The 25,501-nt window shown below is 47.7% G+C and overlaps 1 protein-coding gene and 1 long non-coding RNA gene across 6 annotated transcripts; one reads left to right on the top strand and one right to left on the bottom strand.

Annotated features, from left to right (window-relative positions):
- MAPDA (N6-Methyl-AMP deaminase) lies at positions 1-13,709 on the top strand. Of its 5 annotated transcripts, none has more exons than XM_079952881.1 (10): positions 1-77; positions 959-1,089; positions 1,891-1,951; positions 3,104-3,191; positions 4,269-4,350; positions 4,976-5,072; positions 6,174-6,254; positions 10,085-10,223; positions 12,458-12,558; positions 13,459-13,709. In XM_079952881.1, exons 1-10 carry the CDS (start codon positions 24-26, stop codon positions 13,648-13,650), a joined length of 1,026 nt encoding a protein of 341 aa, XP_079809007.1. In that variant the 5' UTR covers positions 1-23; the 3' UTR covers positions 13,651-13,709. The 5 variants fall into 5 exon arrangements, with proteins under 5 accessions (XP_079809007.1, XP_079809006.1, XP_079809009.1 ...); XM_079952880.1 differs by having other exon boundaries at positions 4,976-5,102; XM_079952883.1 differs by lacking the exon at positions 1-77 and adding an exon at positions 448-585 and having other exon boundaries at positions 4,976-5,102.
- A 5,164-nt stretch (positions 13,710-18,873) lies between these two features.
- Positions 18,874-23,728, bottom strand: LOC307203391. Its single transcript, XR_013833211.1, has 5 exons — positions 23,611-23,728; positions 23,092-23,167; positions 21,790-21,868; positions 20,306-20,395; positions 18,874-18,992 (listed from the first exon to the last, which is right to left on the bottom strand). It is a non-coding gene; the product is annotated as an uncharacterized lncRNA (long non-coding RNA).
- Between the last annotated feature and the right edge of the window lie 1,773 nt (positions 23,729-25,501).

Raw genomic sequence — 25,501 nt, 5'->3', positions numbered from 1 at the left:
GCAGGGCGGCCCCCTCCTGGGCGATGGCGGCGGAGCCCCCGGGAGCGCGCGGCTTCTACCGGGAGCTGCCGAAAGTGGTGCGAGCGGGCGGGGCGGGAGAGGGGCGCCGGGCCCAGGCCTTCCCCGCACGGCCAGGGGCTGGTCAAGGGAGCCGGGTTACTCTATTTTGTCTCCCGCGGGCAGGAGAGCTGCGCCGGGCCCCGGGGAGCGGCAGCTGGGCGGCGCGAGAGGCGGGGAGGGAGAGGCCGGAGCTCCCCTGCCCGGCTGGGGGCTTGAAAGGCGGCGTGCCCAGGAAGAACGGGCAAGGCCCAAGAGGGGCCCGCCGCCTTCCAGAGAGCACCTGGGTGGCGGCAGCGCGCCTGTCTTGCGGCGGGCCAAGGGTCCCGGGTCCCGGGTTCCGGGGCGGGCGGGCGGGCGGGCGGGTCCCCCGCCTGGAAAGAGCTGTGGCGAGCCCGGCTTCCCAGTCCCTGCACTGATCCGGGGGGATCAAGAGCCCGTCTTGGTGTAAGACAGCTTCTTACACTTGCTAGCCCTCCATTTTTTAGCCACCCGAGGGAGTGACCATCACTGCATGCAGTTAATTCTGTAAGTGAATGGTTTGTTCTGTAAAAAAGAATTATTTTTGTCTTTCATGAACCTATTGCCAGTCAGTTCCGATGGATGATGAGAGAGAATTTATATATCCCATTGAGGGATTTCTTCCTGTGAAGCATCTTGAAGCTATCAGCTGTTGTTGATCCAACCACTTCTACTTCTTGTGGCCCCCAGAAGGCTGTCAAGAGGAGAATGCGGCCCTAAAAAAAAGTCCCCTGCTCTTGTGTTGTGTAGGCGGCCAGAAATAAGAACTGACAGCGTAAGGTTAAGGAAGAGAGGGAACTGGCAGGGGGAAAGGGGGTGTTTTTAAAACGTTTCTAATGAAATTTGGGGAGCGTTGAGCACGTATTTGCTTCTGAATTAGGAGCTGCATGCCCACCTGAATGGCTCCATCAGTTCTGCTACCATGAAGAAATTGATGGCCCAGAAACCAGACCTTCAGGTTCCTCATGGAATGACCATGATTGACAAGGGCAAGAGAAGAAGCCTGGAAGAGTGAGTATGTCTCAAGTCTGAGCCTTAAGGGCCCGTGCTGGAATTTATTAGGTGAAGCATCTGCCTGGCTGCCTCCTCCCACAACATATCCCAATCCCACCCTCTGCACCTGTTGGTCAGATGCATGTATGTTGCTCTTTAGATGCAAGGAGAAATCCCTCTACTGCAACTTCGGCCTTGTGCATGGTTGAATGTCTTAGCATCAGCAGCTGACCTTCAGATGAAGCACAGACCTGATGCTGCCTCCTCACCCCCTAATTCCCAACCAAACTCTTTGTTTGGCACTCCTGTTCCTCCTGCGCTGCATAATTAACTCCTCCATATGCTCTTAATTGGCAGCGTCAGGCTGTAGCAGAGAAGGGATGAGGACCTCTGCATCAGCATCCAAGGGACCAGCTCTTTTGATGCCTCTCTTCCTTGAATGCTTTCATCCCAGCTGGTCTTTAGAACAACTTGTAAGAGCTTGAACTTTAGGTTTGTTTCTTTCCTCCTCCCTCCCTATCCATTTTTCTTTTGTGCTGAGTCTTTTTAGGTTATAATGCTGAGGACAAGTTGTCTTCCTTTTTATATTTTATATTTATTTATATTTATATCATTTATATATTTAATATTCATTTTATGTGTACATTTAATTCAGAGGTGCATGCGTGTGGGAAGGGATGCATGATAAATGCAGAAATCTATTTGAAACAAAGGTGATCTCTGGAAACGAGTTCAAAAAGCTGATTTTGGGGGAGTGTGCCACTTTTCCCTTTGTTTTGATGAATGCCTATTCATTGCAATTCTCTTTTCTTTCTTTAGGTGTTTTCAGATGTTCCATATCATCCATCAGATTACCAATAGGACTGAAGACATATTAATGGTAAGCTAACTCAAACTTAATTTTAATGTGTGTTCTCATTGCATGGAGCTTCCTGCAGCCAATGGGAAGCCGGCCAGCATCGCAGAAGGTGGTCCCTGCTCTGCTCCGTGGCGCACAGGAGCCAACTGAGTGGGTGGGGGGGATCCATGGGCCAGTTAAATGATCCCCACGGGCCGCTTGTGGCCTATGGGCCTTAGGTTGCCAACCCCTGGTGTGGTGCTTCGAGTGTTGGACCAGGGTTCAAATCTCTACTCAGCCATGAAGCCTGGTGTGTCACCTTTGGCCAGTTGCTGCCTCTCAGCCTTGCGTAGCACAGGGATGTTGGGGGGATGAAATGGGGTGGGGAGAACTAGCCCGACCACTGTGAGCTCTTTGGAGGAAAGAAGGTGGAATAGAAATGCAGAAAGTAAATACAAAGAATAGAATAGAATAGAATTAGTCTTTGGCTGATGATAAAAAGGAATCAATCACTGGCCAAGCATGGGGTTGTTTTTTGTTTTTTATTCTTGGTGTATTACTTACATATATCTCTGCTTTTCTTCCACCCTTCCCTTTAAGGAGCTCGGAGTGGGGCACGCAGCCATCTCTTGCCCTTCCCAGCTCAGACGTTATCCTTGGAGCAGAGCAGGTTTAGACTCAGTGATCATCACTGGCCAAAGATCACCCAGTGAGCTTACTGGCTGAACAGGATTTGAGGCTGACTTGTGTGTGCTGTTTTGAGACTGATGGACAGCTGATCATTGCAAAGAACTGAAGAAACAGAAAAATATTAGCATGTAAGGTGTGGTTAAATAAGGTTTGGCAGGTGGAGCAATTATTAAAAATTGGTGAAGTGGTAGGTAGCTGAATTCCAATCAATAAAAAGAATTCTTAATGGATGGAGTCTTTTTAGAGGCGCGGAGATGAATACAAACTCATGTCTTACTATTTCACAATTCACATTACAGTATTTTTGAAGTGTTAGGGTTGTAAATGAATTGTATATGAAGCATAACTTTTATATCCTAGATTTTGCATATATTTATATTTCATGATGATATAAGAATTATTTCTGAAAAATAGAACCAGGTATGTGAGTGAATTTGAGATTTGAAATGATGGCAGTGTGCTTTGTGAATATCCTTTAGGTTCAAAATACCGCTATAATTTCAGGTAATGAAAGATGTTGTCCAGGAATTTGCTGCTGATGGAGTCAAGTACCTAGAGCTAAGGAGCACGCCCAGAGATGAGCCGGCCACGGGTGACAATTTCCCTTTCAATTTATAATTGCCTGCTCTTTGCCACTAAGCACCCCCGCCCCCAAGTTCTCCTCCAAGAAGAAATGCTCTCCCCTCGCCAGGATTTGGGGAGAGTGGAACATCCAAATACCTCACAACAGCCACTCCCTTCCAAGTTGGGGCATTGCTTTCCACATACATACATTCAGTGAAACAATTTATTTTTCACTTTACGGAAAACATACTCAAGGTTGCTTGCATTTTAAAAAAAACACTCAGCAAAACTACAAATAAAATAAATTATTATAGAACATCAGTTGAAAAAGGCAGCTGTGTGAGGGAGAAGTGCTCCCCCCCTTCTTGAGCAAGGCATGTCCCCCCCCCCCCACCAGCTGAGGTCAGGGGGGAGCACTTCTTGGTCCAGCTCACTTCAAGCTCCAGGTTCTTGCCTTGAAGCCCCTCCCTTACCCGCTCGACAGCTGACAACATAAGGCGGGGGGGGGGAGCCCTTGGGGGCCAAAGGGGAAGCCAGGGCTGGTGGAGGTTCCCCACCTAGATTCCTCCTCTAGGGTGAAAAGCAGTCCACAACTATTGGGAATAGATTTTATTTATTTCATTTCATTTCCCTTTTTAATTGGGATAGACCAGCTTTCTACATTGCTATACACAAGGCAGCTTACAAGCTGAAGAAATGAAACTATACGAGAGCACACATCTTAATAACTAAATGGCATGGAGAAGTTTTTGGTGCAGTGGGCCGGACTGGACTGGGCTGGGTATGAATAGCCTCATCTCGTGCCCTTTCCTGGAACCTCCTGGCTTTCAGGATGGAGCTAAAGCCCCGCCATTTTTTGACCCCGGTGGCTTTCTGCAGTAGTGCAACCCTGGCTTGGCAAATGTCTGCACTTGAGTGCTGTGAAACGAAAGCCGGGGGGGGGGGGCGGTCAGTTGTGACCTGACCTTTAGTGATATATGGATTGGGGTATGACTGAGGTCAAGGCATACCAGGAAACAAAACCCTAGGGTCTTGTGTGTGTGTGTGTGTGTCAAAAACACTTTATACCTTCTGTTTGAAAGGAATGCAGATCTTCTCTTCATAGGTATGACCAAAAGGACCTATGTGGAAGCTGTACTTGAGGGTGTAAGACAATGCAAGGAAGATGGCTTGGATATAGATGTTAGGTAAGTTTGCAAGCGATACACAGGTGGCGCTGTGGTCTAAACCACAGAGCCTTGGGCTTGCCGATTGGAAGGTCAGCAGTTCGAATCCCCGTGACAGGGTGAGCTCCCATTGCTTGGTCCCTGCTCCTGCCCACCTAGCAGTTCAAAAGCACGTCAAGTGCAAGTAGATAAATAGCTACCGCTCCAGCGTTTCCGTGCGCTGCTCTGGTTCGCCAGAAGTGGCTTAGTCATTCTGGTGACATGACCCGGAAGCTGTCAGCGGACAAACGCCGTCTCCCTCAGCCTATAGAACGAGATGAGTGCGCATCCTCAGAGTCGTCCGCGACTGGACCTAACGGTCAGGGGTACCTTTACCTTTACTTAAGTTTGTTAGCCAGACTCCTTTTGTTTTAAATGCCACTGATTCTAGTGCTGAATCTCCAGCAAAGGATTCCCCGAGCTTATCTGGTGTTTGCCCTGTCTCCCTGGCCTTTTCCGCAAGAGGAGCTAATTGCATTCACTTGAGCAGGAAAAGAAGTTGGCTGCCGCTGTACAGTTTTCAACCTGGACCAGTCCCTACATCACAGTCCTCATTTGTGAGCTAATGGTTGTTACTTCTGCAATAATATGGCTATCTATATTCTAGGTTTCTGTTATCTGTGGATAGAAGAGGAGGACAAACAGCTGCCAAGGAAACAGTCAAACTGGCCGAAGATTTCCTGCTTTCCACAGATGGAGTGGTGGTAGGCTTGGACCTCAGCGGAAACCCCTCAGTAAGCTTCCTTTAAAAAGAAGAAAGAAACACCTCTGCCATCACCCAAACTATCATATGTTTCTGTCATGATTCAAGCCAGCCTTCGTCAACCTGCTGTAAACCATTAGTGTTGTGACCTGCCTTGGGACCTTCGGGTGAATGGCGGGAAATAAACAAATAAGTGGATGCTTGGGACTGTGCTGGCTCAAGCTGAGCAGAGTAGTAATGCAAAACAGCTGGAGGGCACCAGGTTGGTGGAGGCTGTGTTAAGGCTTCTGTTCACCTGTATCTTAAGAACCTAAGAAGAGCCTGCAGGATCAGGCCATTGGCCCATTTAGCCCAGCATCCTGTTCTCACAGTGGCCAACCAGGTGCCTGTGCCAAACCTGCAAACAGGATTTGAGCGCAAGACTCGCCTCCCGGAACTGGCATTCAGAAGCATGGCTGTCTCTTGGCTCTGGAGGCAGAGCAGAGCCCTCATGGCCAGGAGCCCTCCAGAGCCCCCTCCTCCTCCAGGAATTTGTCCAACACCTTTTTTAAAGCCACCCAAGTTCCATAGTTTAGGGACACGGGTGGCGCTGTGGGTTAAACCACAGAGCCTAGGACTTGCCAATTGGAAGGTCGGCAGTTCGAATCCCCGCAACAGGGTGAGCTCCTGTTGCTCGGTCCCTGCTTCTGCCAACCTAGCAGTTCAAAAGCATGTCAAGTGCAAGTAGATTAATAGGTACCGCTCCAGCGGGAAGGTAAATGGCGTTTCTGTGCGCTGCTCCGGTTCACCAGAATCGGCTTAGTCATGCTGGCCACATGACACAGAAGCCAATAAAGCAAGACGAGCACCGCAACCCCAGAGTCGGCCGCGACTGGACATAATGGTCAGGGGCCCCTTTACCTTTAATTTCCATAGTTCAACTCTGTGCTGCTAGAAGAGGTGTTTTGTCCTGAATCCTCCCAAAATTCGGTTTCTCTGGCTGCCCACGAGTTCTAGCCTTACAAAGGGGGGGAGGAGGGGACTTTTCTCTCTCCACATTCTCCACGACTTGCATAATTATGTAAACTTCTTTCCTAAGCTATATTTTTGCTTTACCTTCAAGGCAGGACATGGCAAGGACTTTCTGGAGCCTCTCTTAGAAGCGAAAAAAGCCGGGCTGAAGCTGGCGTTGCATCTTTCAGAGGTAACATTCTGCTGCCGGGACTTGCTCACTGAGCAGCTTCTCAGGCTAAATGTGGCACCAGGATTTATTTATTTTAAGTGATGTATGTAGGGTTCCCTGCGTCACCTGGAAGGCAGGTTGTCTTTGCCATCAGCGCAGCACTGGCAGCCACCATGGTGCAAAGCTGCAGTGTGACAGTCCCGCCTGTGTAGGGGCCACTTGTTCAGTTTGCACTGGCCACATGGGAACTGTGCATGGGCAATAAATAAATTAGTAGTACCTGTAAGTGGCTTACTACAAGGCTTACAATCTAAAAAACACAACACGCAAGGGGAAAGGGACAGGGAGGGAAGAGGAAAATCAATGCGGAGGCACCAGTTTCTACATAGCAGTTCCTGTATTGGCCAGCCGGCCTGGTTCAGGGAACGAGGCCCCTGATGCAGTTAGCCCTGCTTCCTGTCTCTCCCACTGGGACAGTCTGAGGCAGGGATCAGCAAACTTTTTCTTTTTTTAAAAAAAACATAATTTTTATTAACAGGCCAATCCAATCACATTATTTCCAAATCATATTACTTCCAAATTATACAGCCAGATTTTTAAATTTTGTTGGGGGTACCCTTACATCAAGCTCCGAACGAGAATCAAAACATCACTTCTGCTACTGCTTTTATCAAACGATTCTATCCAGCTCTGTCCAGATAGTCTCTTTATTACTTCTTCATCTTCTTGTTGTTATCATGTATTCCTTTCTTTGCAATCTCTGATAATCTTCGCAAGCAGGTTAAGAACAAACAACATCTGCGTGGATTTTGCACACTCCAAAGGTCATATCTCATAAGGACAGCCGCCATTACTCCCCTTCTTCAAAAATTTATTCTCGGTCCATCCTATTAATTTTCCCAAGCTTGCCACATATATCACAAAGGGGCTCTGCCAGGTTATCACATTCAATCCATCATTTACATTCCAATGACCCTGGTCCTCCTCCCCTCGTCTTTCTTCGACAAGCCTGTCTTAGCAAGACAACTGCGTCATAGAATTTTCCTTCCGCACTCCATATTTACCAGTCCTCTCTTCAATAATTCACTCCACACAGCTCTTAAATTCTTGCTTGCGATTAGTAAAAGGCGACGATTCGTCTCTCTTGGGGTGAAGGTTTAAGGTAAAGGTAAAGGTACCCCTGCCCATACGGGTCAGTCGTGTCCGACTCTGGGGTTGCGTGCTCATCTCGCTTAAGAGGCCGGGAGCCAGTGCTGTCCGAAGACACTTCCGGGTCACGTGGCCAGCGTGACGAAGCTGCTCTGTTGGCTCTCAGCCAGCGCAGCACACGGAAACGCCGTTACCTTCCCGCTATAAAGCGGTACCTATTTATCTACTTGCACTTGGGGGTGCTTTCAAACTGCTAGGTGGGCAGGCGCTGGGACCGAACGATGGGAGCTCACCCCGCCACGGGGATTCGAACCGCCGACCATGCGATCGGCAAGTCCTAGGCACTGAGGTTTTACCCACAGCGCCACCCGCGTCCCGGGGTGAAGGTTTATAAATACTCAAATGTCAGCAAACTTTTTCAGCAGGGGGCCGGTCCACTGTCCCTCAGACCTTGAGGGGGTGGACTATATTGGGGGGGGGGGTGAACGAATTCCTATGCCACACAAATCACCCAGAGATGCATTTTAAATAAAAGCACACATTCTATTCATGTAAAAACATGCTGATTCCCAGACCGTCCACATGCCGGATTTAGAAGGCTATTGGGCCGGATCTGGTCCCCAGGCCTTAGTTTGCCTACCCCTGGTCTGAGGATGTGGCTGCCCCCAGGTAACAGTGGAGGGGAGAGGAGGAGGCAGTGGAGGGATCCTTGATCTTTTCCCAAACCTTTATATTTCCTCCTTCAAGCTGGCAGCTTGAAACGGCAAGCTGGAGTACCTGTCTGTGGGTATATCATCTACTTCTTGTTTGAATAAATTTTATTAGAATTTAAAAAGAGAGATACAAAGTTTATTATCACATATATTTTTTATCCAGACTAAAACATTACTTTAGATAAAAACGCAGATACAAAAGAAAGGAAGAGAGAGAGAACAAAAAAATTAAAGTTAAGAAACTAAGGAACTTACAATTCTTCATCTGTCAGCAAACTATATAAACATTATTCAACTCATCCACTCCAATATACTCCCCAGCATGACTACTTTCTATAAACCAACATTATCTTCAGCCTTCAAACCAAAATGCCATTATTTCATGCAAAAGGTCTATGAGAGCTTTCCAATCTTTAATAACTTAACAGTGACTTTTCTCTGATTAAGCATGTCAGTTTTGCCCTCTCAGCTAAGTCTAATAATTTTAATAACCATTCCTCCATTGTTGGTAATGATTAATCTTTCAATCTTCGTGTATATAAGTTTCACTGTCCTAATCATATATTGGAACAACGTTCCATAATCTTTTTTTCCCTTTTTCTTTTTTGTATATCCATAAGTCCCAGCAGGAAGAGTTCTGGGTTCAATTGAAAGTTAGCCTTCAAAATTCTCCATATCATTGTTTATGTGTATCTAAAGTTATTGGCTTTTTCACTTGTCCACCAAGCATGATAGACTGTCCCTTCATGTTCTTTACATTTCCAACAAGTATTGGGGATATTTTATACATTCTAAATAGTTTCTCAGGTGTTAAATATCAATGGTACATCGTTTTATTAAAGTTTCCTTTTAGAACACAGTGTATATTTTAACCCTTTAGTCCACACATTTTCCCACTGTTCCATTTCTATGTTATACCCACAATTTCTCACCCATTTGATCATGCCTACTTTAATTTGTTCTTCTTGCATTTGAAATTTCGACAATAATTTATACATTTTCGCAATCATGTTCATCAGCTGTACACAACTGATTTCAGAATTTGTCTTTTTTTTTGTTGTTCTATACCTCCAGTTAGGCATTCCTCCCCTCCCTTTTTCAAGCTGCAGTTTTTGTCTCTACTCCCCCCCCCCCGCCGCCGCCCTTATCATTTCCCTGCTGATATTTCTGTGTTCAAAGGGAGATGGTGAGGGACAAATGGAACTTAGCAGAATAGGCTAACCAAGAGGGCTGGTGTACCTTCAACTGAGAGGTGATGGATCCTAATTGATTTTGGAGAGGGACAAACAATTATTTGCATTCAGTGTGCGATTGCATTTAATATGTCTAGGCTTTTTAAAATTGTGATGGATGCAATATTGATCAGGATTGGGATCAGAGCACGTAGCTTTCCCTGCCTCCCCTATAAATAGCTGTGAATAATGCAGTGAAATAGAGGAATACATGTAGAGCTTCACAAACTGAGCTTTGCTGGAAAGGACCTTATCCCTCTGGAAAATAAGGGATCTCCATCTTTATGGTGTTTTGATTCTTACAGACTTGTTAGAATTTCTCTTTTGCCAAAACTCTGGAATGTATTGACTGATGTCTCTGTACCCATCTCTGCTTCAACATTTCACACATGTTTTCTGTGATGATTTTGTTGTACACTTGATTTTGTGTTTTAATAAAACAAACATTTATATACTACATACTGTTTCCAAAAAACCTGCAATAGATCTTATGGGGCTCTTGTTTTGGTTGGTTGGTCTGGTTATTTCAGCTCATAGAACTTGAAAAGGTGCGCAGTGGGTGACCAAATGCATTGAGGGGGATGAAGGCGAGCAGAGACCCATCAGAGTATGCACAGTGGGCAGAAGGGCAACCCGGTGGGGGTTTTCTTCCTTCCTCGTGATGCTGGAACCCAAAGAGGGTCCTCAGGCAAAGCTGAATGGTGGGTCCAGGATGGTCAAAAGACAGTGCATAGTTAATCTGTGTGTTTTCTCTCAGATCCCAAACCAGGAAGAGGAGACCAGGCTTCTTCTGGGCCTGCCACCTGACAGAATTGGACACGGCACATTTCTTCATTCTTCATCATTGGCCTCAGGGGATCTTGTGCAGCTGGTTCGGCAAAATCGCACACCCCTCGGTAAGGAAAGGCGTTGAAGGAAAGATGGAGGGTCATAGAATCATAGAATCATAGAGTTGGAAGAGACCACAAGGGCCATCGAGTCCAACCCCCTGCCAAGCAGGAAACACCATCAGAGCACTCCTGACATATGGTTGTCAAGCCTCTGCTTAAAGACCTCCAAAGAAGGAGACTCCACCACACTCCTTGGCAGCAAATTCCACTGTCAAACAGCTCTTACTGTCAGGAAGTTCTTCCTAATGTTTAGGTGGAATCTTCTTTCTTGTAGTTTGGAACCATTGCTCCGTGTCCGCTTCTCTGGAGCAGCAGAAAACAACCTTTCTCCCTCCTCTATGTGACATCCTTTTATATATTTGAACATGGCTATCATATCACCCCTTAACCTCCTCTTCTCCAGGCTAAACATGCCCAGCTCCCTTAGCCGTTCTTCATAAGGCATCGTTTCCAGGCCTTTGACCATTTTGGTTGCCCTCCTCTGGACACGTTCCAGTTTGTCAGTGTCCTTCTTGAACTGTGGTGCCCAGAACTGGACACAGTACTCCAGGTGAGGTCTGACCAGAACAGAATACAGTGGCACTATTACTTCCCTTGATGTAGATGCAATACTCCTATTGATGCAGCCCAGAATTGCATTGGCTTTTTTAGCTGCCGCGTCACACTGTTGGCTCATGTCAAGTTTGTGGTCAACCAAGACTCCTAGATCCTTTTCACATGTACTGCTCTCAAGCCAGGTGTCACCCATCTTGTATCTGTGCCTCTCATTTTTTTTGCCCAAGTGCAATACTTTACATTTCTCCCTGTTAAAATTCATCTTGTTTGTTTTGGCCCAGTTCTCTAATCTGTCAAGGTCATTTTGAAGTGTGATCCTGTCCTCTGGGGTGTTAGCCACCCCTCCCAGTTTGGTGTCATCTGCAAATTTGATCAGGATGCCCTTGAGTCCATCATCCAAGTCGTTGATAAAGATGTTGAATAAGACCGGGCCCAAGACAGAACCCTGTGGCACCCCACTAGTCACTCTTCTCCAGGATGAAGAGGAACCATTGATGAGCACCCTTTGGGTTCGGCCAGTTACAAATCCACTGAGTGGTAGCATAATCAAGTCCGCATTTTACCAGCTTCTTTACAAGAATATCATGGGGCACCTAGTCAAATGCCTTGCTGAAATCAAGGTAGGCTACATCCACTGCGTTCCCTTCATCTACCAGGCTTGTAATTCTGTCAAAAAACGAGATCAGGTTAGTCTGACATGACTTATTTTTCAGAAATCCATGCTGACTATTGGTGATCACAGTATTCCTTTCTAGGTGCTCACAGACTGTTTGCTTAATGATCTGCTCCAGAATCTTCCCTGGTATTGATGTCAGACTGACTGGGCGGTAATTATTTGGGTCCTCTCTTTTCCCCTTTTTGAAAATAGGGACAACATTTGCCCTCCTCCAGTCTGCCGGGACTTCGCCTGTTCTCCAGGAATTCTCAAAGATGACTGCCAGTGGTTCTAAGATCACATCTGCCAGTTCTTTTAATACTCTTGGATGCAGTTCATCTGGACCTGGAGACTTGAATACATCTAAACTAGCCAAGTATTCTTGTACTATCTCCTTAGTTATTCTGGGCTGTGTTTCCTCTGCTGAATCATTTGCTCTAAATTCTTCAGGTCGGGCATTGTTTTCTGGGATTCACTTTCCTTTGCCATTTCGCCGTTGGTTGGCAGAGCTCAACTGAGGTTACCAAGATAACTGTGGCTGCGGCAGCATTTTTTCAGGCCCGGTGGAGGCCAGTCCCTGGTGAGAGGAGGGGAGGAAGGTGGCTGGTGCTGAGCACCGTTGGTCCTCTTCTTCCTTCTTCACAACGTCCACATCAAACATTCTGTTTCTAGCTTCACAAAGGGATTTGGGGGCACTTCCACTGGGAAAAGCCTTTCTTTAATGCAGGGCCAGTTTCCATGTGGAAGCCCCCTCAAGTCAGTGCTTCCTCCCAGGAGGTCTGAGGTGGGCTGTGCCACATGCCACTACTGACACCATCTCATGTTGAGTCCGCAGACACAACCAGAGCAACGCCAAGGCCTTCACACTAGGGTCTGCGTCTTTGTCTTCACTGCTATACTTCCGTTGGAATGAGGCTTTGCTCGTGCGAGGTGACCACGTCCGCTTTAGGGCAAGTGCTTTGGCTGGCCTTCCCATGTTTGCTCTCCCCGTTTGACCCCTTCTGAACCAGACTTCTCTCGTCTTCCTCAGAACTCTGCCTGACGTCAAACCTCAAAAGCCAGACGGTGCCTTCTAGCGACCAACACCACTTCGGATTCTGGTACAACCTGGGTCATCCCATCGTGCTTTGCGTAAGGCACTCTGCGTTATCCAGACACACAAAGATGTCAGGGTGGAGAACCTCTTCAAAAACAATAGGGCAGGCATGTCCAAAGTCTGTTTCGGGGGCCTAATCTGCCTGCCGGTCGGTTTAATCTGGCCCCTGTGGCAGTTTATTTCCTGGGGTAAAAAAACCTCAACAACTTCAATCCTAAAAAAAGCTCAAGGCCTTCACTTCATCCAATCTGGCCCTCTTTGAAAAAAAGTTTGGACACCACTGCATAGGGAGGAGCCCCCCCCCCCCCCTTGACATGTTGTAATAGCCTTGCCAGATCAGGAGGAGCCATCTGTTGCAGCATTTTGATTTCCCACAATAGCCAATCAAATGATATTTATTTATTACACTGATAGCCCACTTTTCCTCTCCAATAAGCTCAAGGTGGCCTCCTCATTTTTACTCCGCACAACAACCCTGTGAGTTAGGCTAGGCTGAAAGGCCCAAGGTCACCCAGTGCGCTTCATGGCCGAGCGGGGATTCGAACCCTGGTCTCCCAGGTCCTAGCCCAGGACTCCAACCTTTACACCATGCTACCTCCAGGAAGTCCATGAACAGCCTTCCCTCTACTTTGTATCTAGCAAGCAGCATTCCCAGGTCTGCTGCCCCTGGGCATGGAAGTTCTGCTTCCCCTCGTGGTGGATGGCTGCTGGTTGAGCCATCTCAACATGGCCTTTCTGGCACCTCCCACACCCCACGCCCTTCCGGCCTCACAAGCAACAGCCCTCAGCACGGACATCAGGAACAGAAAGTTTATATAAAAAGTAATTTTGGAAGGCAGTCTACATTGTTGGCTAGGAAAATATTCTGTGATGCAGTCCTTTAAGAGCCCAAAGCCTATAAAATTAACCCTTTTACCATTTTCTTTTACTGCCAGACGGACGACAAGGGGGTTTTTGCGACTGACCTGAGCCAGGAGTACCAGCTGCTTGCGGACACATTCCAACTGTCCAAAGCACAGATCTGGGAAATCTCCTACAATGCCATCAACTGCATTTTTGCTTCCAGTCATACAAAGACGAAACTGAAGGAGCAGTGGCATCAACTGAAAGCATCTGTGCTTGAATAGCCATATCAGACCACCAACAACTATGGCACTCACGCTGCATGCGCAGAGTGTGTTCTTTTTTTAAAAAAATGTATTTTTTATTAAAGATTTCTTGATTTACAAAAGTATGTGCAACATCTCTTTTTCCAAGTTACATTTTCTACAGATCAGTTTCATTTGTTGAGACATTAGTGTTATATTAGGAAGACAAGGGGGAAAGAGGTGGGGGGAACGGTAAGTGGGGTGGGGTCAGGTGGCGATGTTTGTATTTTACTTAATGTATGTGTGGGGTTTTGTGTCAGCGTCGCTTGTGCAGATAATAATAATAATAATAATAATAATAATAATAATAATAATTTATTATTTATACCCCGCCCATCTGGCTGGGTTTCCCCAGCCACTCTGGGCGGCTTCCAACAGAACACTAAAATACAATAACCTATTAAACATTAAAAGCTTCCCTAAACAGGGCTGCCTTCAGATGTCTTCTAACAGTTTGGTAGTTATTTTTCTCTTTGACATCTGGTGGGAGGGCGTTCCACAGGGCAGGTGCCACTACCGAGAAGGCCCTCTGCCTGGTTCCCTGTAACTTGGCTTCTTGTAGCGAGGGAACCGCCAGAAGGCCCTCGGCGCTAGACCTCAGTGTCCGGGCAGAATGATGGAGGTGGAGATGCACCTTCAGGTATATTGGACCGAGGCCGTTTAGGGCTTTAAAGGTCAACATCAACACTTTGAATTGTGCTCAGAAATGTACTGGGATCCAGTGTAGGTCTTTCAAGACGGCCACTCCCAGTCACCAGTCTAGCTGCCGCATTCTGGATTAGTTGTAGTTTCTGGGTCACCTTCAAAGGTAGCCCCACATAGAGCGCATTGCAGTAGTCCAAGCGAGAGATAACCAGAGCATGCAACACTTTGGCGAGACAGTCCGCAGACAGGTAGGGTCTCAGCCTGCTTACCAGATGGAGCTGGTAGACAGCTGCCCTGGACACAGAATTGACCTGCACCTCCATGGTCCAAAATGACTCCCAGGCTGCGCACCTGGTCCTTCAGGGGCCCAGTTACCCCATTCAGGACCAGGGAGTCCTCCACAACCGCCCTCCTCCTGTGCCCCAAAAACAGTACTTCTGTCTTGTCAGGATTCAACCTCAATCTGTTAGCCGCCATCCATCCTCCAACCGCCTCTAGACACTCACACAGGACCTTCACCACCTTCACTGATTTTGATTTGAAAGATAGGTAGAGCTGGGTATCATCTGCATACTGATGAACATCCAACCCAAACCCCCTGATGATCTCTCCCAGCGGCTGCATGTAGATGTTGAAAAGCATGGGGGAGAGGACAGAACCCTGAGGCACCCCACAAGTGAGAGCCCAGGGGTCTGAACACTCACTCATCCCCCACCACCACTTTCTGAACACGGCCCAGGAGGAAGGAGCGGAACCACTGTATGACAGTGCCCCCAGCTCCCAGCCCCTCTAGACGGTCCAGAAGGATGTTATGGTCGATGGTGTCAAAAAGCCGCTGAGAGATCCAGCAGAACTAGGAAACAGCTCTCACCTTTGTCTCTAGCCCGCCGGAGATCATCAACCAGTGCGACCAAGGCAGTTTCAGTCCCATGGTGAGGCCTGAATCCCGACTGGAAGGGATCCAAATGGTCCGCTTCTTCCAGGCGTGCCTGGAGTTGTTCAGCAACCACTCGCTCAATCACCTTGCCCAAGAATGGAAGATTTGAGACTGGGCGATAGTTGGCTGCATCTAAAAATGGTTTTTTAAGAAGCGGTTTGATAGCCACTTCTTTCAGCAGGTCTGGGAAGGCTCCCTCACAGAGGGAAGCATTCACCACCCCACAAAGCCCATCACCCAGCCCTTCCCGGCTAGCTTTTATAAGCCAGGATGGGCAAGGGTCAAAGAGACAGGTGGTTGGTTTCACTTGTCCAAGCAGCCTGTCCACATCCTCGGAGGTAACAGATTGGAATTGATCCCACATAACTTGACTAGACAGGACTCTAGCACTCTCCCGCCCCGGCCCTGCTCCTACGGTGGAGTCTCTCTCTTCCTGAATCTGAGTGACTTTATCTGCAAAAAACTTTGCAAAATCCTTGCAGGAGATCTTGTGGCCCGTACTGGGCCCCGATGTAGCAAGTGGTTCTGCTAAATTGCGAACCACCTGAAAAAGTCTCCTGCTGCTGTTTTCCGCAGGTGCAACAGAGGCGGTGAATAAAGTATTCTTCGCCGTCGCTACCGCCACTTGGTAGGCTCAACATTGAGCTCTAACTCGTGTCCGGTCAGCTTCAGAATGAGTTACCCGCCACCGGCGCTCTAGCCATCTCAACGATTGTTTCATTCACCCTCTTTACTATTCACTTGTGTTCCTTTGGTGGCGAGAGAAGTTGGGGTTGGCCTAGTGGGTGGTTGTTTGTGATTGGCTGTGGTGAACTCCATGTGTGAGTGGAGTGGCTGGGTGTTTTTGCATCAGGTTAGCCATATTGATTCATATGCTATTGGTGGATTCTTGTCATTGTCTTGTTGGGCTGTATATGTGATAAAAGGCGTCTTCTTCTATTTGTCCCTGTGTCAGTTTCAGTTGATTGGTTAATTTTTCTCGTAAGGCTGTTTCCCATACTACTTGGCACCATTGGTCCATGCTTACTCCTGACAGTGTCTGGTTATGATGTTTCTGGCTGCTGAGAGTAGGTGGGTGATGAGTTCTTTGTGATGTGAGTGGGAATTATTGTCTTGGAAGATGTTTAGTAGGGCCAGTTCTGGGGTGATTTCTAATACTTGCTTAGTTATTTTGCATATTACTCATATGGCTGTTGTCCAGAATAGTTGGATTTTGGGGCATTCCCACCACATGTGGAGCTATGTGCCTGTGGAGGTGCACCCTCTCCAGCATTTTGATGAGATTCCTGGGTGTATTAGTGCTAATTTCCTCGGTGTTAGGTACCACCTGTAAGTGAGTTTCAGAGTGAGTTCTTTCCTTTTCGTTGATATGGATTTAAAGGGAGGTTTAGACCAAATTCTGGTCCACTGAGTGGGGTTAATCTCATAGCCTATGTCGTCTTCCCATTGTTTTTTGATTACGTCTAGGGGGTTTGTGGGATTTTGGAGTAGTATTTTGTATACTGCGGATACCAACCTTTTGCCGTTTCCCTTTGTCGTTAGGAGGTGGTTTGACAGGGGCCTAGTTGCTGCTGATTTTACTACTGGATTGTTTACAAGGGCATGTAATTGGTGGTGTGTCAGCCAGGGCATTTGGGTGTCTTCTAGTTTGTCTTGTATTTCTTGTGTTGATAAGGGTTTGTTATTTTGATAGAAGTCTGTTAGGCGATATAAGCCTTTGGTTTGCCAGGTTTTTATCTGGAGATTTTGTGCTGTGTGATGGAATAATGGCTGGTGTGCCAAGGGGATTAGTGGGGCTGGGGCTGGGGCTGGGGACAGTTTACCTACTTCTGCTTTCCATGCTTTAAGCATGGTCTGTGTGTACCTGTTTAGTGTTGTGGGAATTTTCCCCGTTTGGGAGGAATGGGTATGCTGTGGTGCAGGTATTTTCAATTGTGTCCCTCTCCAGGTGTATTCATTGTTTTGTCTCATCTTCTAGTATATATGGGATTATGTGACGTACTTGGTTGGCAATATAATATGCTTCTATGTTGGGGATTTCCCATCGTCCTTCTGAGGAGGGGAGGTGCAGGTATTTGGGGCTTATTCTTGGGTTTTTGTGTGAGAAAATAAATAAGTGTAGGTTTTTCTGCCATTTATGGAGTTGGGCTGGGGGAATTCAGGTTGGGAGGGTTTGGAATAGGTAGGTTAGTTTTGGGAGGGTGATCGTTTTGATCATGGCTATTTTGACTGAGAGAGTGAAGTTCATGTTGTTCCACCTCTTTAGGTCTTTGTTAATTTGTCGCCACAAGAGCTTGTAGTTGTGGAGCTATAATTTATTGAGGTTTCTGGTTATTTGTACCCCTAGGTATCTGAACTTGGTGTGGCAAAGTTTTACCTTGGTAACGTTAGCGCAGGCATAGGCCCTCCAGATGTTTTGGGACTACAACTCCCATCATCCCTGACCAGGGATGATGGGAGTTGTAGTCCCAAAACTTCTGAAAGCCAAGTTTGACTATGTCTGCATTAGCGAGTTCTTTTTGGATGTGAGGAGCGGTGCTGAAGCACATAGCTTCCAACTTTGCAAAATCCACCTGTTGGCCCGACACCGTTGCAAATGTAATGAGTTCTCTGATTAGGGACGTTGCTATGTTTATGGGGTCTGGTGTTGACACCATTAGGTCATCTGCAAAGAGTGCAGAGTGTTTTCTGAGTCAGTTTATACATTCAGAAGGATTAGCTGGTAAAGCCGGTCTGTATGCAGCTCATGTCTTTGAATGGCCCAGATGTTAAAGCTCCCTGCCTGTAGAAAATGAATGTGTCAGGGGGAAAGTTGATATGCTAGTTTTGCATGACTGGAAAATTTAGCAGACCTTATCCTGGGATGGAATGTTCTTAAAGCAGGCAGAGGGTAGGTGAGGTTCCTTTCTGTTCTCTGCTATAGGGAGGGCAATGAGATCAGAAGCATGTTAAAAGTGTGAGCTGCCTCTGTCAGGTTGGAAATTTGTTATTTCTAGAGTGTCCCCCCCACCCCTCTCTTCCGAGCTTAATGTGCAAGATCCCAGTCCCAGATGCTAAAGAAGAGAAGTGTCAGCAAAGAGAGAGACGCCTAAGAGGCGCTTAAGCAGGTGGCATTAAAATGCAGGCTAAGAATGCCCGCTGTGTAACAGTGAGGCCCAAAGGAAATAATGGGAGCTGTGAATGACCATCTTAAAGGCTGCAGTGGAAGCAGCCAGATTGATATGCAGATGGAAGGACCACCTTTGCCCTTTGTGGAGAGAAATAAATTCATGGCATCCCACTCCCCTGGTGGCCCCTCCTTCTGTCGAAAGGGTGGAGGAGGAGAAGCAGCAACAGCTTTTTCAAAACAGAGAGGTTGTCTTTTCCATCCTATTGTAACCTTTTGCTTTTGTAAACTCAGCTTGTTGTAATAACCTTATGAGTGACATCTCCCTGAAAAGGGAATGAGTAAATGCCAGAGCAGAGAATATTCCAAAGAGCAAAGGCCCATTCAGGAATGCTTAAGAGGGCTGCGTTTACGGTAAACATTGATCCACTCTTGTCAAATGACTGCTCTTGCTCTGGTTTGTTTTCATTTTACCACTTGCAGGTTCAAGCTTAACCCCAGCAAAACATTCTCATTTGGTGCTGGCAAGTTTAATAAAAGCACAAAGAGCTTAGAAGCCGTCTAGGTCTTTTCTTTCTTCCTTATCTTGCTTTCTTGCCTTTTAACTGGTCCAGAGCCAGAATCGGTCACACACTACAAAATACCAAAGAGAGTTGCAAATTGTATGAAATAATTCACAGCCAAAGCCCCAAGAGAAGATGGGCATCTTGCCTTCCCAGGTGGCAGATGTAGCAGGTGGAGCATCTCACAGTGCAAGGTATCCCTGGACAAAAGCTAGGGAGGCTTCTTACCTGACTTCATCCTTCCAGCAGAGGGTTGCAGGTGCCCAGAAAGGGATCCTGCTCCCAGCCCACTGTTGCCTCTCTGGAAATGGCCATCAGCACTGCCAGTAGGCACTCAAACAGCCTTTTATAAAGGCTTTGTTCGAGCTTAAAATTGGGGCAAGGAGGGCATACTGAGGACGTATGCAGCTGCCAGTTTCCTTGCCCTTGACTTAGGTCTGCAAGCTTTGCAAGGGTGTCATGCTAGATGGGGCCTTAGAAGTCATCAACACCCCTGCAATAGTATTCCTAACAGCTTTTACTGATAGAATTTGCTTTCCAGATCCTTGTCCACCTTCACTCCCCTTCTCAGGGACATATCTCCCCCCCCTGCCCCCCACCATTCAGTCCTGAATGAAAGTAACCAAACACCAGGTAGCGGAGATAGACCTATCTCTATCTCAGACTCTGGAAAGCTGCTGCCAGTCAGAGTCAATAATACTGGGCTATGCAGCCAAAATAGCCTGATTTCGTATAAGGCAGCCCCCTCTGTTCCTATGAAATATATCACATTTCATTCTTTGTTTTTCACACTTCTATCCCACCTGCCTGCAAGGAACTCAAGATGGTGCACATGTGGCTTATATCACTCTTTATCCTTGCAACAACCCTGTCAGGGGAGCGCATGACTTGCCCACAGTCACCTAAGAAGAGCCTGCTGTCCAGGGGCCAACCAGATGCCTGGGGGAAACCCGCAAGCGAGCTCTGAGCACAAGAGCCTCCTCTCCTCTTGGGCTCTCCAGGGACTGATACTCAGAAGCATTGCTGCCTCTGGCTGTGCAGGCAAAGCAGAGCCTTCATGTGCTTGAACCCTGGCCTCCCTAGTCCAAGCTAGTCATGATCCTTCACGCAGAGGAAGTCCTGTGACCACATTCGCACAGGCAGTGGCATTGCTTGAGTGATGGGCATGCATGTGTGAACTGGCCCAAACCCACTCCAAGAACCTGCAGGTGGTATTCAGCTAATCCTACTCAAAGTAGCTCTGCTGAAATTAATAAAACCAAGCCAGTCACATCTTGAAGGGGGCTGTTTTGTGCAGGCAGAGCTAGCATTGAAAACCACACGCTGTGTCATCTGAAAGAAAGAAAAGAAGGTGAGAAAGGAGGGAGAGACCCAGGCACTGACCAAAGGGTTTGCCAGCTGCTCTCCAGGGCTTGACGGAGTTGACAACATTGACATAATTGATCCACTTTTGTTCCCACGTAAGGCCAGGTCCTGAAGAAAGGAAAGTGATGGGTTTAGCATAGTTTCCCATGTATGGAAGAAAAAATAATCTTCTTAGGAATGAATTGAGGGTGCTGCACTCTGATCTTCATAATACATGCCCCCCAATCTCCAAACAACAAGAGACTCCAAGGGTTCCAAGCGCTTTACTTGGGGTTCACTTTCCTTGGAATGAAGGTCAAGAGAGACCGCAGTGTCTTTAGGATAGATGGTTTTATTTATCCCTATGTGCAGCCTGAGCACAGGATGGAGGGGCTCGCAGAGTCAGCACCTGAGGACAGCTTGCTTCTCCATTAGTCGCAGCTTTGGGTCCCGCACAGAGCAGTACAGAAATGACTGCCTTATACAAGTGAGACCCAGGGGCAGCACTGCCCATCAGGACAGGGGGCTGCTTTCCAGGATTTCAAGCAGGGGACTCTCACAACCCTCTCTGGAGGTGCCAGGGGTGGAACCTGGGACCTTCTACTTGGCTGCAGCTCTTCCTCCAAAGCAGTTCATCTCTCTTGCTGGATGTGGTGGAAACTGTGGTCAGAACCTGGGGAGACCTGCTGCCTTGCCATCTGCCTGCCTCTACTCATGCACTGCCTGCATACTTGTCAACAAAGCAAATATCACACTGGCAACGCAAGCTGGTGCCAAAGGCATTGTTCTGCTTTCCTTGGGATCACATCATTGAGGCCAAGAGGGGATCTTGTCATCTGGGCAGCCCAGAACCTCCCTACACACTGCTCAGGCTTGCGCCCCAGGGAGGTCACTAATGCTGCTAATGCAGCAGCATGACTTCACCCCCGGAGTTGCACTCCATTGTCTCTTGAGACAGAGCGATGCCAACAACAACAATTGGCTGCAGGTCAGTGGGAGAATGCCCTGTGTGCAGAAGGCTTCGGGTTCAATCCCTGGCCTCCCTGGGCTTGGAAAGACTCCGTGTCTGAAAACTGGGAGAGCAGAATCAAGTATTACATTGGTCTTCAGACTCAGCAGCACAAAGTGAGAGAACAAAATTTAAGCTAACAGAATTCACATAAACTTGCATCATTAAAAATCACTACTCTTTAAAATGAGTAATTAAATCAGTAATTAGGGTTTTAAAAAACAGAACATATTCCTATTAGAGCATAATAAACATACATTACTTTGTTTAGCACAAAACACTATGAACTTATATCAAGGTGCGTTATCCTGTTTTCAAAACTCCAGGGCAATTTGTAGCGGAGAGTGAGCTGTGTTTCCAGTTTCAATCCAAACAAACATGCCTCAAGTACAAGATGTTTGCAGAAAACTTGGCAAGGCGTTCCTGGGAATCGCATTCTATGGCTTTTGGGTGGCAACAAGGGAGGGATGAAGGCACCTTCAAGACATCAGCTTAACCCTAATAAGGCTTTTACCTGCAGCGTCACTCAGATCAATGATCGTGGCTCCCCGGTGTTTAATGCATTCTCTCATGAATCCACGGTAGTCTACAATCTTCAAGGAGACAATAAAATAAAATTAGGAATATAGGAAGCTGCCTTGTACCAAGTTGGCCCATCTGCCCCCATCTCCCCATCTAGCTCACTAATGTCTACACTGGCTGGCAGCAGCTCTCCAGGGTTTCAGGCAGGACTCTCTCTTGGCCTCCATGGTAATGCCAGGGATTGAACCAGGAAACTTCCGCATGCATGGTGGGCGGAAGCTCTGCCCCTGAGCCACGGGCCGCCCCCAACTGCATTACCAACATGCTTTCCCCACACTCCTTCAGTAATAATCGTTTGTGTTGTTCTTTTTAACATGTAATTAATTTTCAAAAATTGCACTGCTGTGTTCGTCATAATCACCTCCATTATGGAGGTTATGGCCTATAGCTACGTTAGTGGTAACAATTGACTTTGCACATAGAAGGTGTCGGGGTCAGTCCCCGCCAGCATCACCACCTAAATAGCTTCCCATTTCTGGAGAGCCACTGCCAGTCAGAGTAGACAATACTGTACTGAGGTGGGTGGATCAATGGCAGCTTTATATACAAGCTTACTTTGAGGAAAACAGAATAAATTATCAGTACTTGTTGGGGTGAGAGAGAGAGAAAGAGCGAGAGAACAAACCAAGCTTATAAAAGATATCCAAGTTGATTACGCATCTTCAGGAAAACACACATTGAAGTTTGCAGTTATGCCAAGAGGTTCCTACACTGGAAGCTTGTCTTGCAAATTGGGTCCCGGCTGAGTCAGGAAAAACATTTCAAAGCCATTAGACTTGTAGACACAAGGAGACAGTCTCAGCTGTTCAAATAAATTGCAAATGGGGCACAGGGCAGGGACAGTCCTTTAAACATTCAGAGCCCCAAACCATAGAGCTGCCCGTGTCAAGTGCAGTACGGGGGTTGTGTTCTGGGTTATCGTATGTGTCAGCAGTTCCATGTAAGCCCATTCCGCCCCCTTCTGGGGCCAAAAGAGCTGTGTGCATCAGCAGTTTCGCGTGTTTTGGTTGAGAGCAAGATGGTCATTCCCTGTATATGGCAGAGGGAAATAATCCAGACTTTTGGCTATCGGCAATGTGCACTTTTGGTCACCCAATTCAGCCAGGAAACAGATTGTCTCCCAAACACTCTTCAAGGGCAGCCCTACATTGAGCTCATAATGCAGTTGTCTAGGCTTGGAGCTACACCAAGGCCAAGACAACAAACAAATAGGGGGAGGGGAATCCATACTTACAGGACTAGGAACGTAGAGGCAGGCGGGCCTGTGGATGCCATATTCTGGGGCGATGGCATAGGGAGGCAGGTAAGCTCTGTGAAAAAGGCATGACAGAGGACAAGCAGGGCTTAGCTTTCCTGTTCTTTTCTGACAAATGAATCCTACACCTACTACAATAGAAATCCAGAAAGGCAGTTTCCTCCACCTGCAGAGCCACCCACAGTAGAAGAGCCTGCTGCAGCGCTCCGATCAACGGGCGGGTTGTTCCCCAGACTCAACCCTCGGGCCCCAAACTCTTGGCCTGGCACCCCTGAGAGCCCAGCGCCCGGGTGTCCCGCACCTCTAGCACCTATGGGTAAGACGGCCCTGAGCCTCAGCCAGCATGGCCAGTGGTCAGCAGGGGTGGGAGCTGTCATCCTGCAACATCTGGATGACCCTGGCAGGTCCCCCACCCTGCTTTAGAGATCCTCTATCACAGTCCCAGAAGCAGGGAGGTCCTCAGTGTGAAGGCACCTCATCTGAGCAGATGACACTTACCTGTAGGGGAAAGCCATATTGTGTTCATCCCAGCACTTGGCTGGCCCTAGGTCTGATTATTATTATTATTAATACCACTATTACCCTACATACGTATTACCCATGATCTCACAATGGCTCCTGCCTGAAGCTGATTGGCCATTGTGCTGTGTGGCTTCACTGCCAGGCTGGACCCATGGGGTACCAAGACGTATTAGGAGGCTGGAGCAGAAGAAAAGCTGTTTATTCACAAGCAGCAGAACACAGAAGCCTGTGGACACAAGGACCTCACTATCTGCCCCCCCAGATCTTCCCTAAGCCCCCCTCCAGGCCACCCCCCTCGCCAGCCCTGCCTCTCCCTTGCCTGGATGGAGAGGTGGGCACAGGAAAACCTCAGACGTAGCTGGAATGCAACTGGCCTTACCAACGGCTAAGAGCTGCATCTGTTGTTTTGCCCACTGTTGCCTCTGGCCCTGCTGCCCCTGGCATGTGGCCCCCAGAAGGCTTCCCATGAGGGAAGGTGGTCCTGGGCTGAAAAGGGCTCCCCTCCCTTGCTCTAGAATCAGAATGGGAAGGCATCTCAAAGGTCACCTGCTCATGAGGTGAGGTGAGGCCGTTGCTGCAGGCGGCTGGCACATCCAGCCTTGTGGAGAGCCTCCTCTGCTTGTTGGCTTCTCTGCTGTCCGCTGATGGCAGCGGGCAGTGCTATTTTTCTAGAAAAAGAGGTGCCGGAATTCCCCATGAACACCCTCCCTTTTTCTCTTAGAATGGCAATGGCACCCACCAGAGAGGTGCCGGAACTGAGTTCCGAATCCAGTGTGTTCCGGCCGGAAAAAAACCATTGGCAGTGGGTTCATGGCAGTAGAGGAGTTGGGGGTGGCAGGTGCACACATAAGAGCAGTGGGGGCAGCATTTTCTGCTTTGCCTCTAGCAGCAAAACTTCCTTGGCTGGCCCTGCCATCCATTCCGTACTGGGGCAGGGTAGTTGTTTTTCCCCCATGGTGTCAGGGAGTGGACTGAGGAGGAATGGTGGGAGCCCCACCCCCTTCTCCTGAACCTTCCCAAGGGCAGGAGGACAGTATTGATGCAGAACAGTGGTTTCCAGAAGGGCATAGTCTAGAGGGGGAAAGCTGGGAAATAGTGGGTGAGGAGCAGCTAGAAGAGGAAACACCAGGAGAGAGACAGCTGGCAGATTCAGTGTCCTTGGACAGCATTCCTGACCCCCCTTCGCCTAAGACTAGACGGGCTTTGAGAGTGATAGAACAAAAAGCGCAACAGCAGCAAGCTCAGATTACCCAACGTAGGAGTGGCATAGATTAATGGAGACGGGGGGAGGGGGATGAACCTTCACTGGGAGCAACACCATTTTTTAGGGAGATATGCATTCCTTTGTCTCCTGCTGCAATTATTAAAGAAACTCTGATAAGAATGCTCCTTTTGTTTGATCTTACAATCACTGCCACCGGGGAAGGGATCTAATTCCCCGAAGTCTGACACATAAGCATCCTCACGTCCTGCAGTCTGCCACATCACTTTCCCCAACTGTATTTCCCAGTAACCTTTAGATTCCTCAGAACAAAATCTTATCAAGGATCATGAACAGCTTACCTGAATAAAAACAACCCCACTGTTGCTGGTTTCTCTCTGAAATACACAACCATGCCCACTCAGAGGCATTCTCAGATTATGCAGGTGGGCGATGTCTAGGTCCAAATAACCGGGTGACCCCACACAAACTAATGGCCTACCCTAGAATGTGCCACAGTGATCCAATAACTTCCCCCACCTCCAACCTAGATGAATGTAGCAAATTTTGGTTCAAGTGTTTACAGATTCCCTCAGAATTTGTGTAAATATTTTTCATCATAGCAGGGCCCCAAAATTTACTTCATATTAGTTTTGCTGAACCCAG

Source organism: Podarcis cretensis (assembly GCF_951804945.1).
Source record: "Podarcis cretensis genome assembly, chromosome: 14".
Lineage (NCBI taxonomy): Eukaryota > Metazoa > Chordata > Lepidosauria > Squamata > Lacertidae > Podarcis > Podarcis cretensis.
Note: the sequence above shows the minus strand (reverse complement) of the source record. Positions and strands in the feature narration are given on the sequence as shown.

What these genes read in the sequence shown, in the direction of transcription:
- MAPDA (XM_079952880.1), top strand. Translation starts at nt 24, where the DNA reads ATGGCGGCGGAGCCCCCGGGAGCGCGCGGCTTCTACCGGGAGCTGCCG. An exon ending in TGGCGTTGCATCTTTCAGAG is followed by an intron (nt 6,255 to 10,084) that starts GTAACATTCTGC and finishes GTTTTCTCTCAG; the next exon opens with ATCCCAAACCAGGAAGAGGA. An exon ending in GTCATCCCATCGTGCTTTGC is followed by an intron (nt 12,559 to 13,458) that starts GTAAGGCACTCT and finishes TTTTACTGCCAG; the next exon opens with ACGGACGACAAGGGGGTTTT.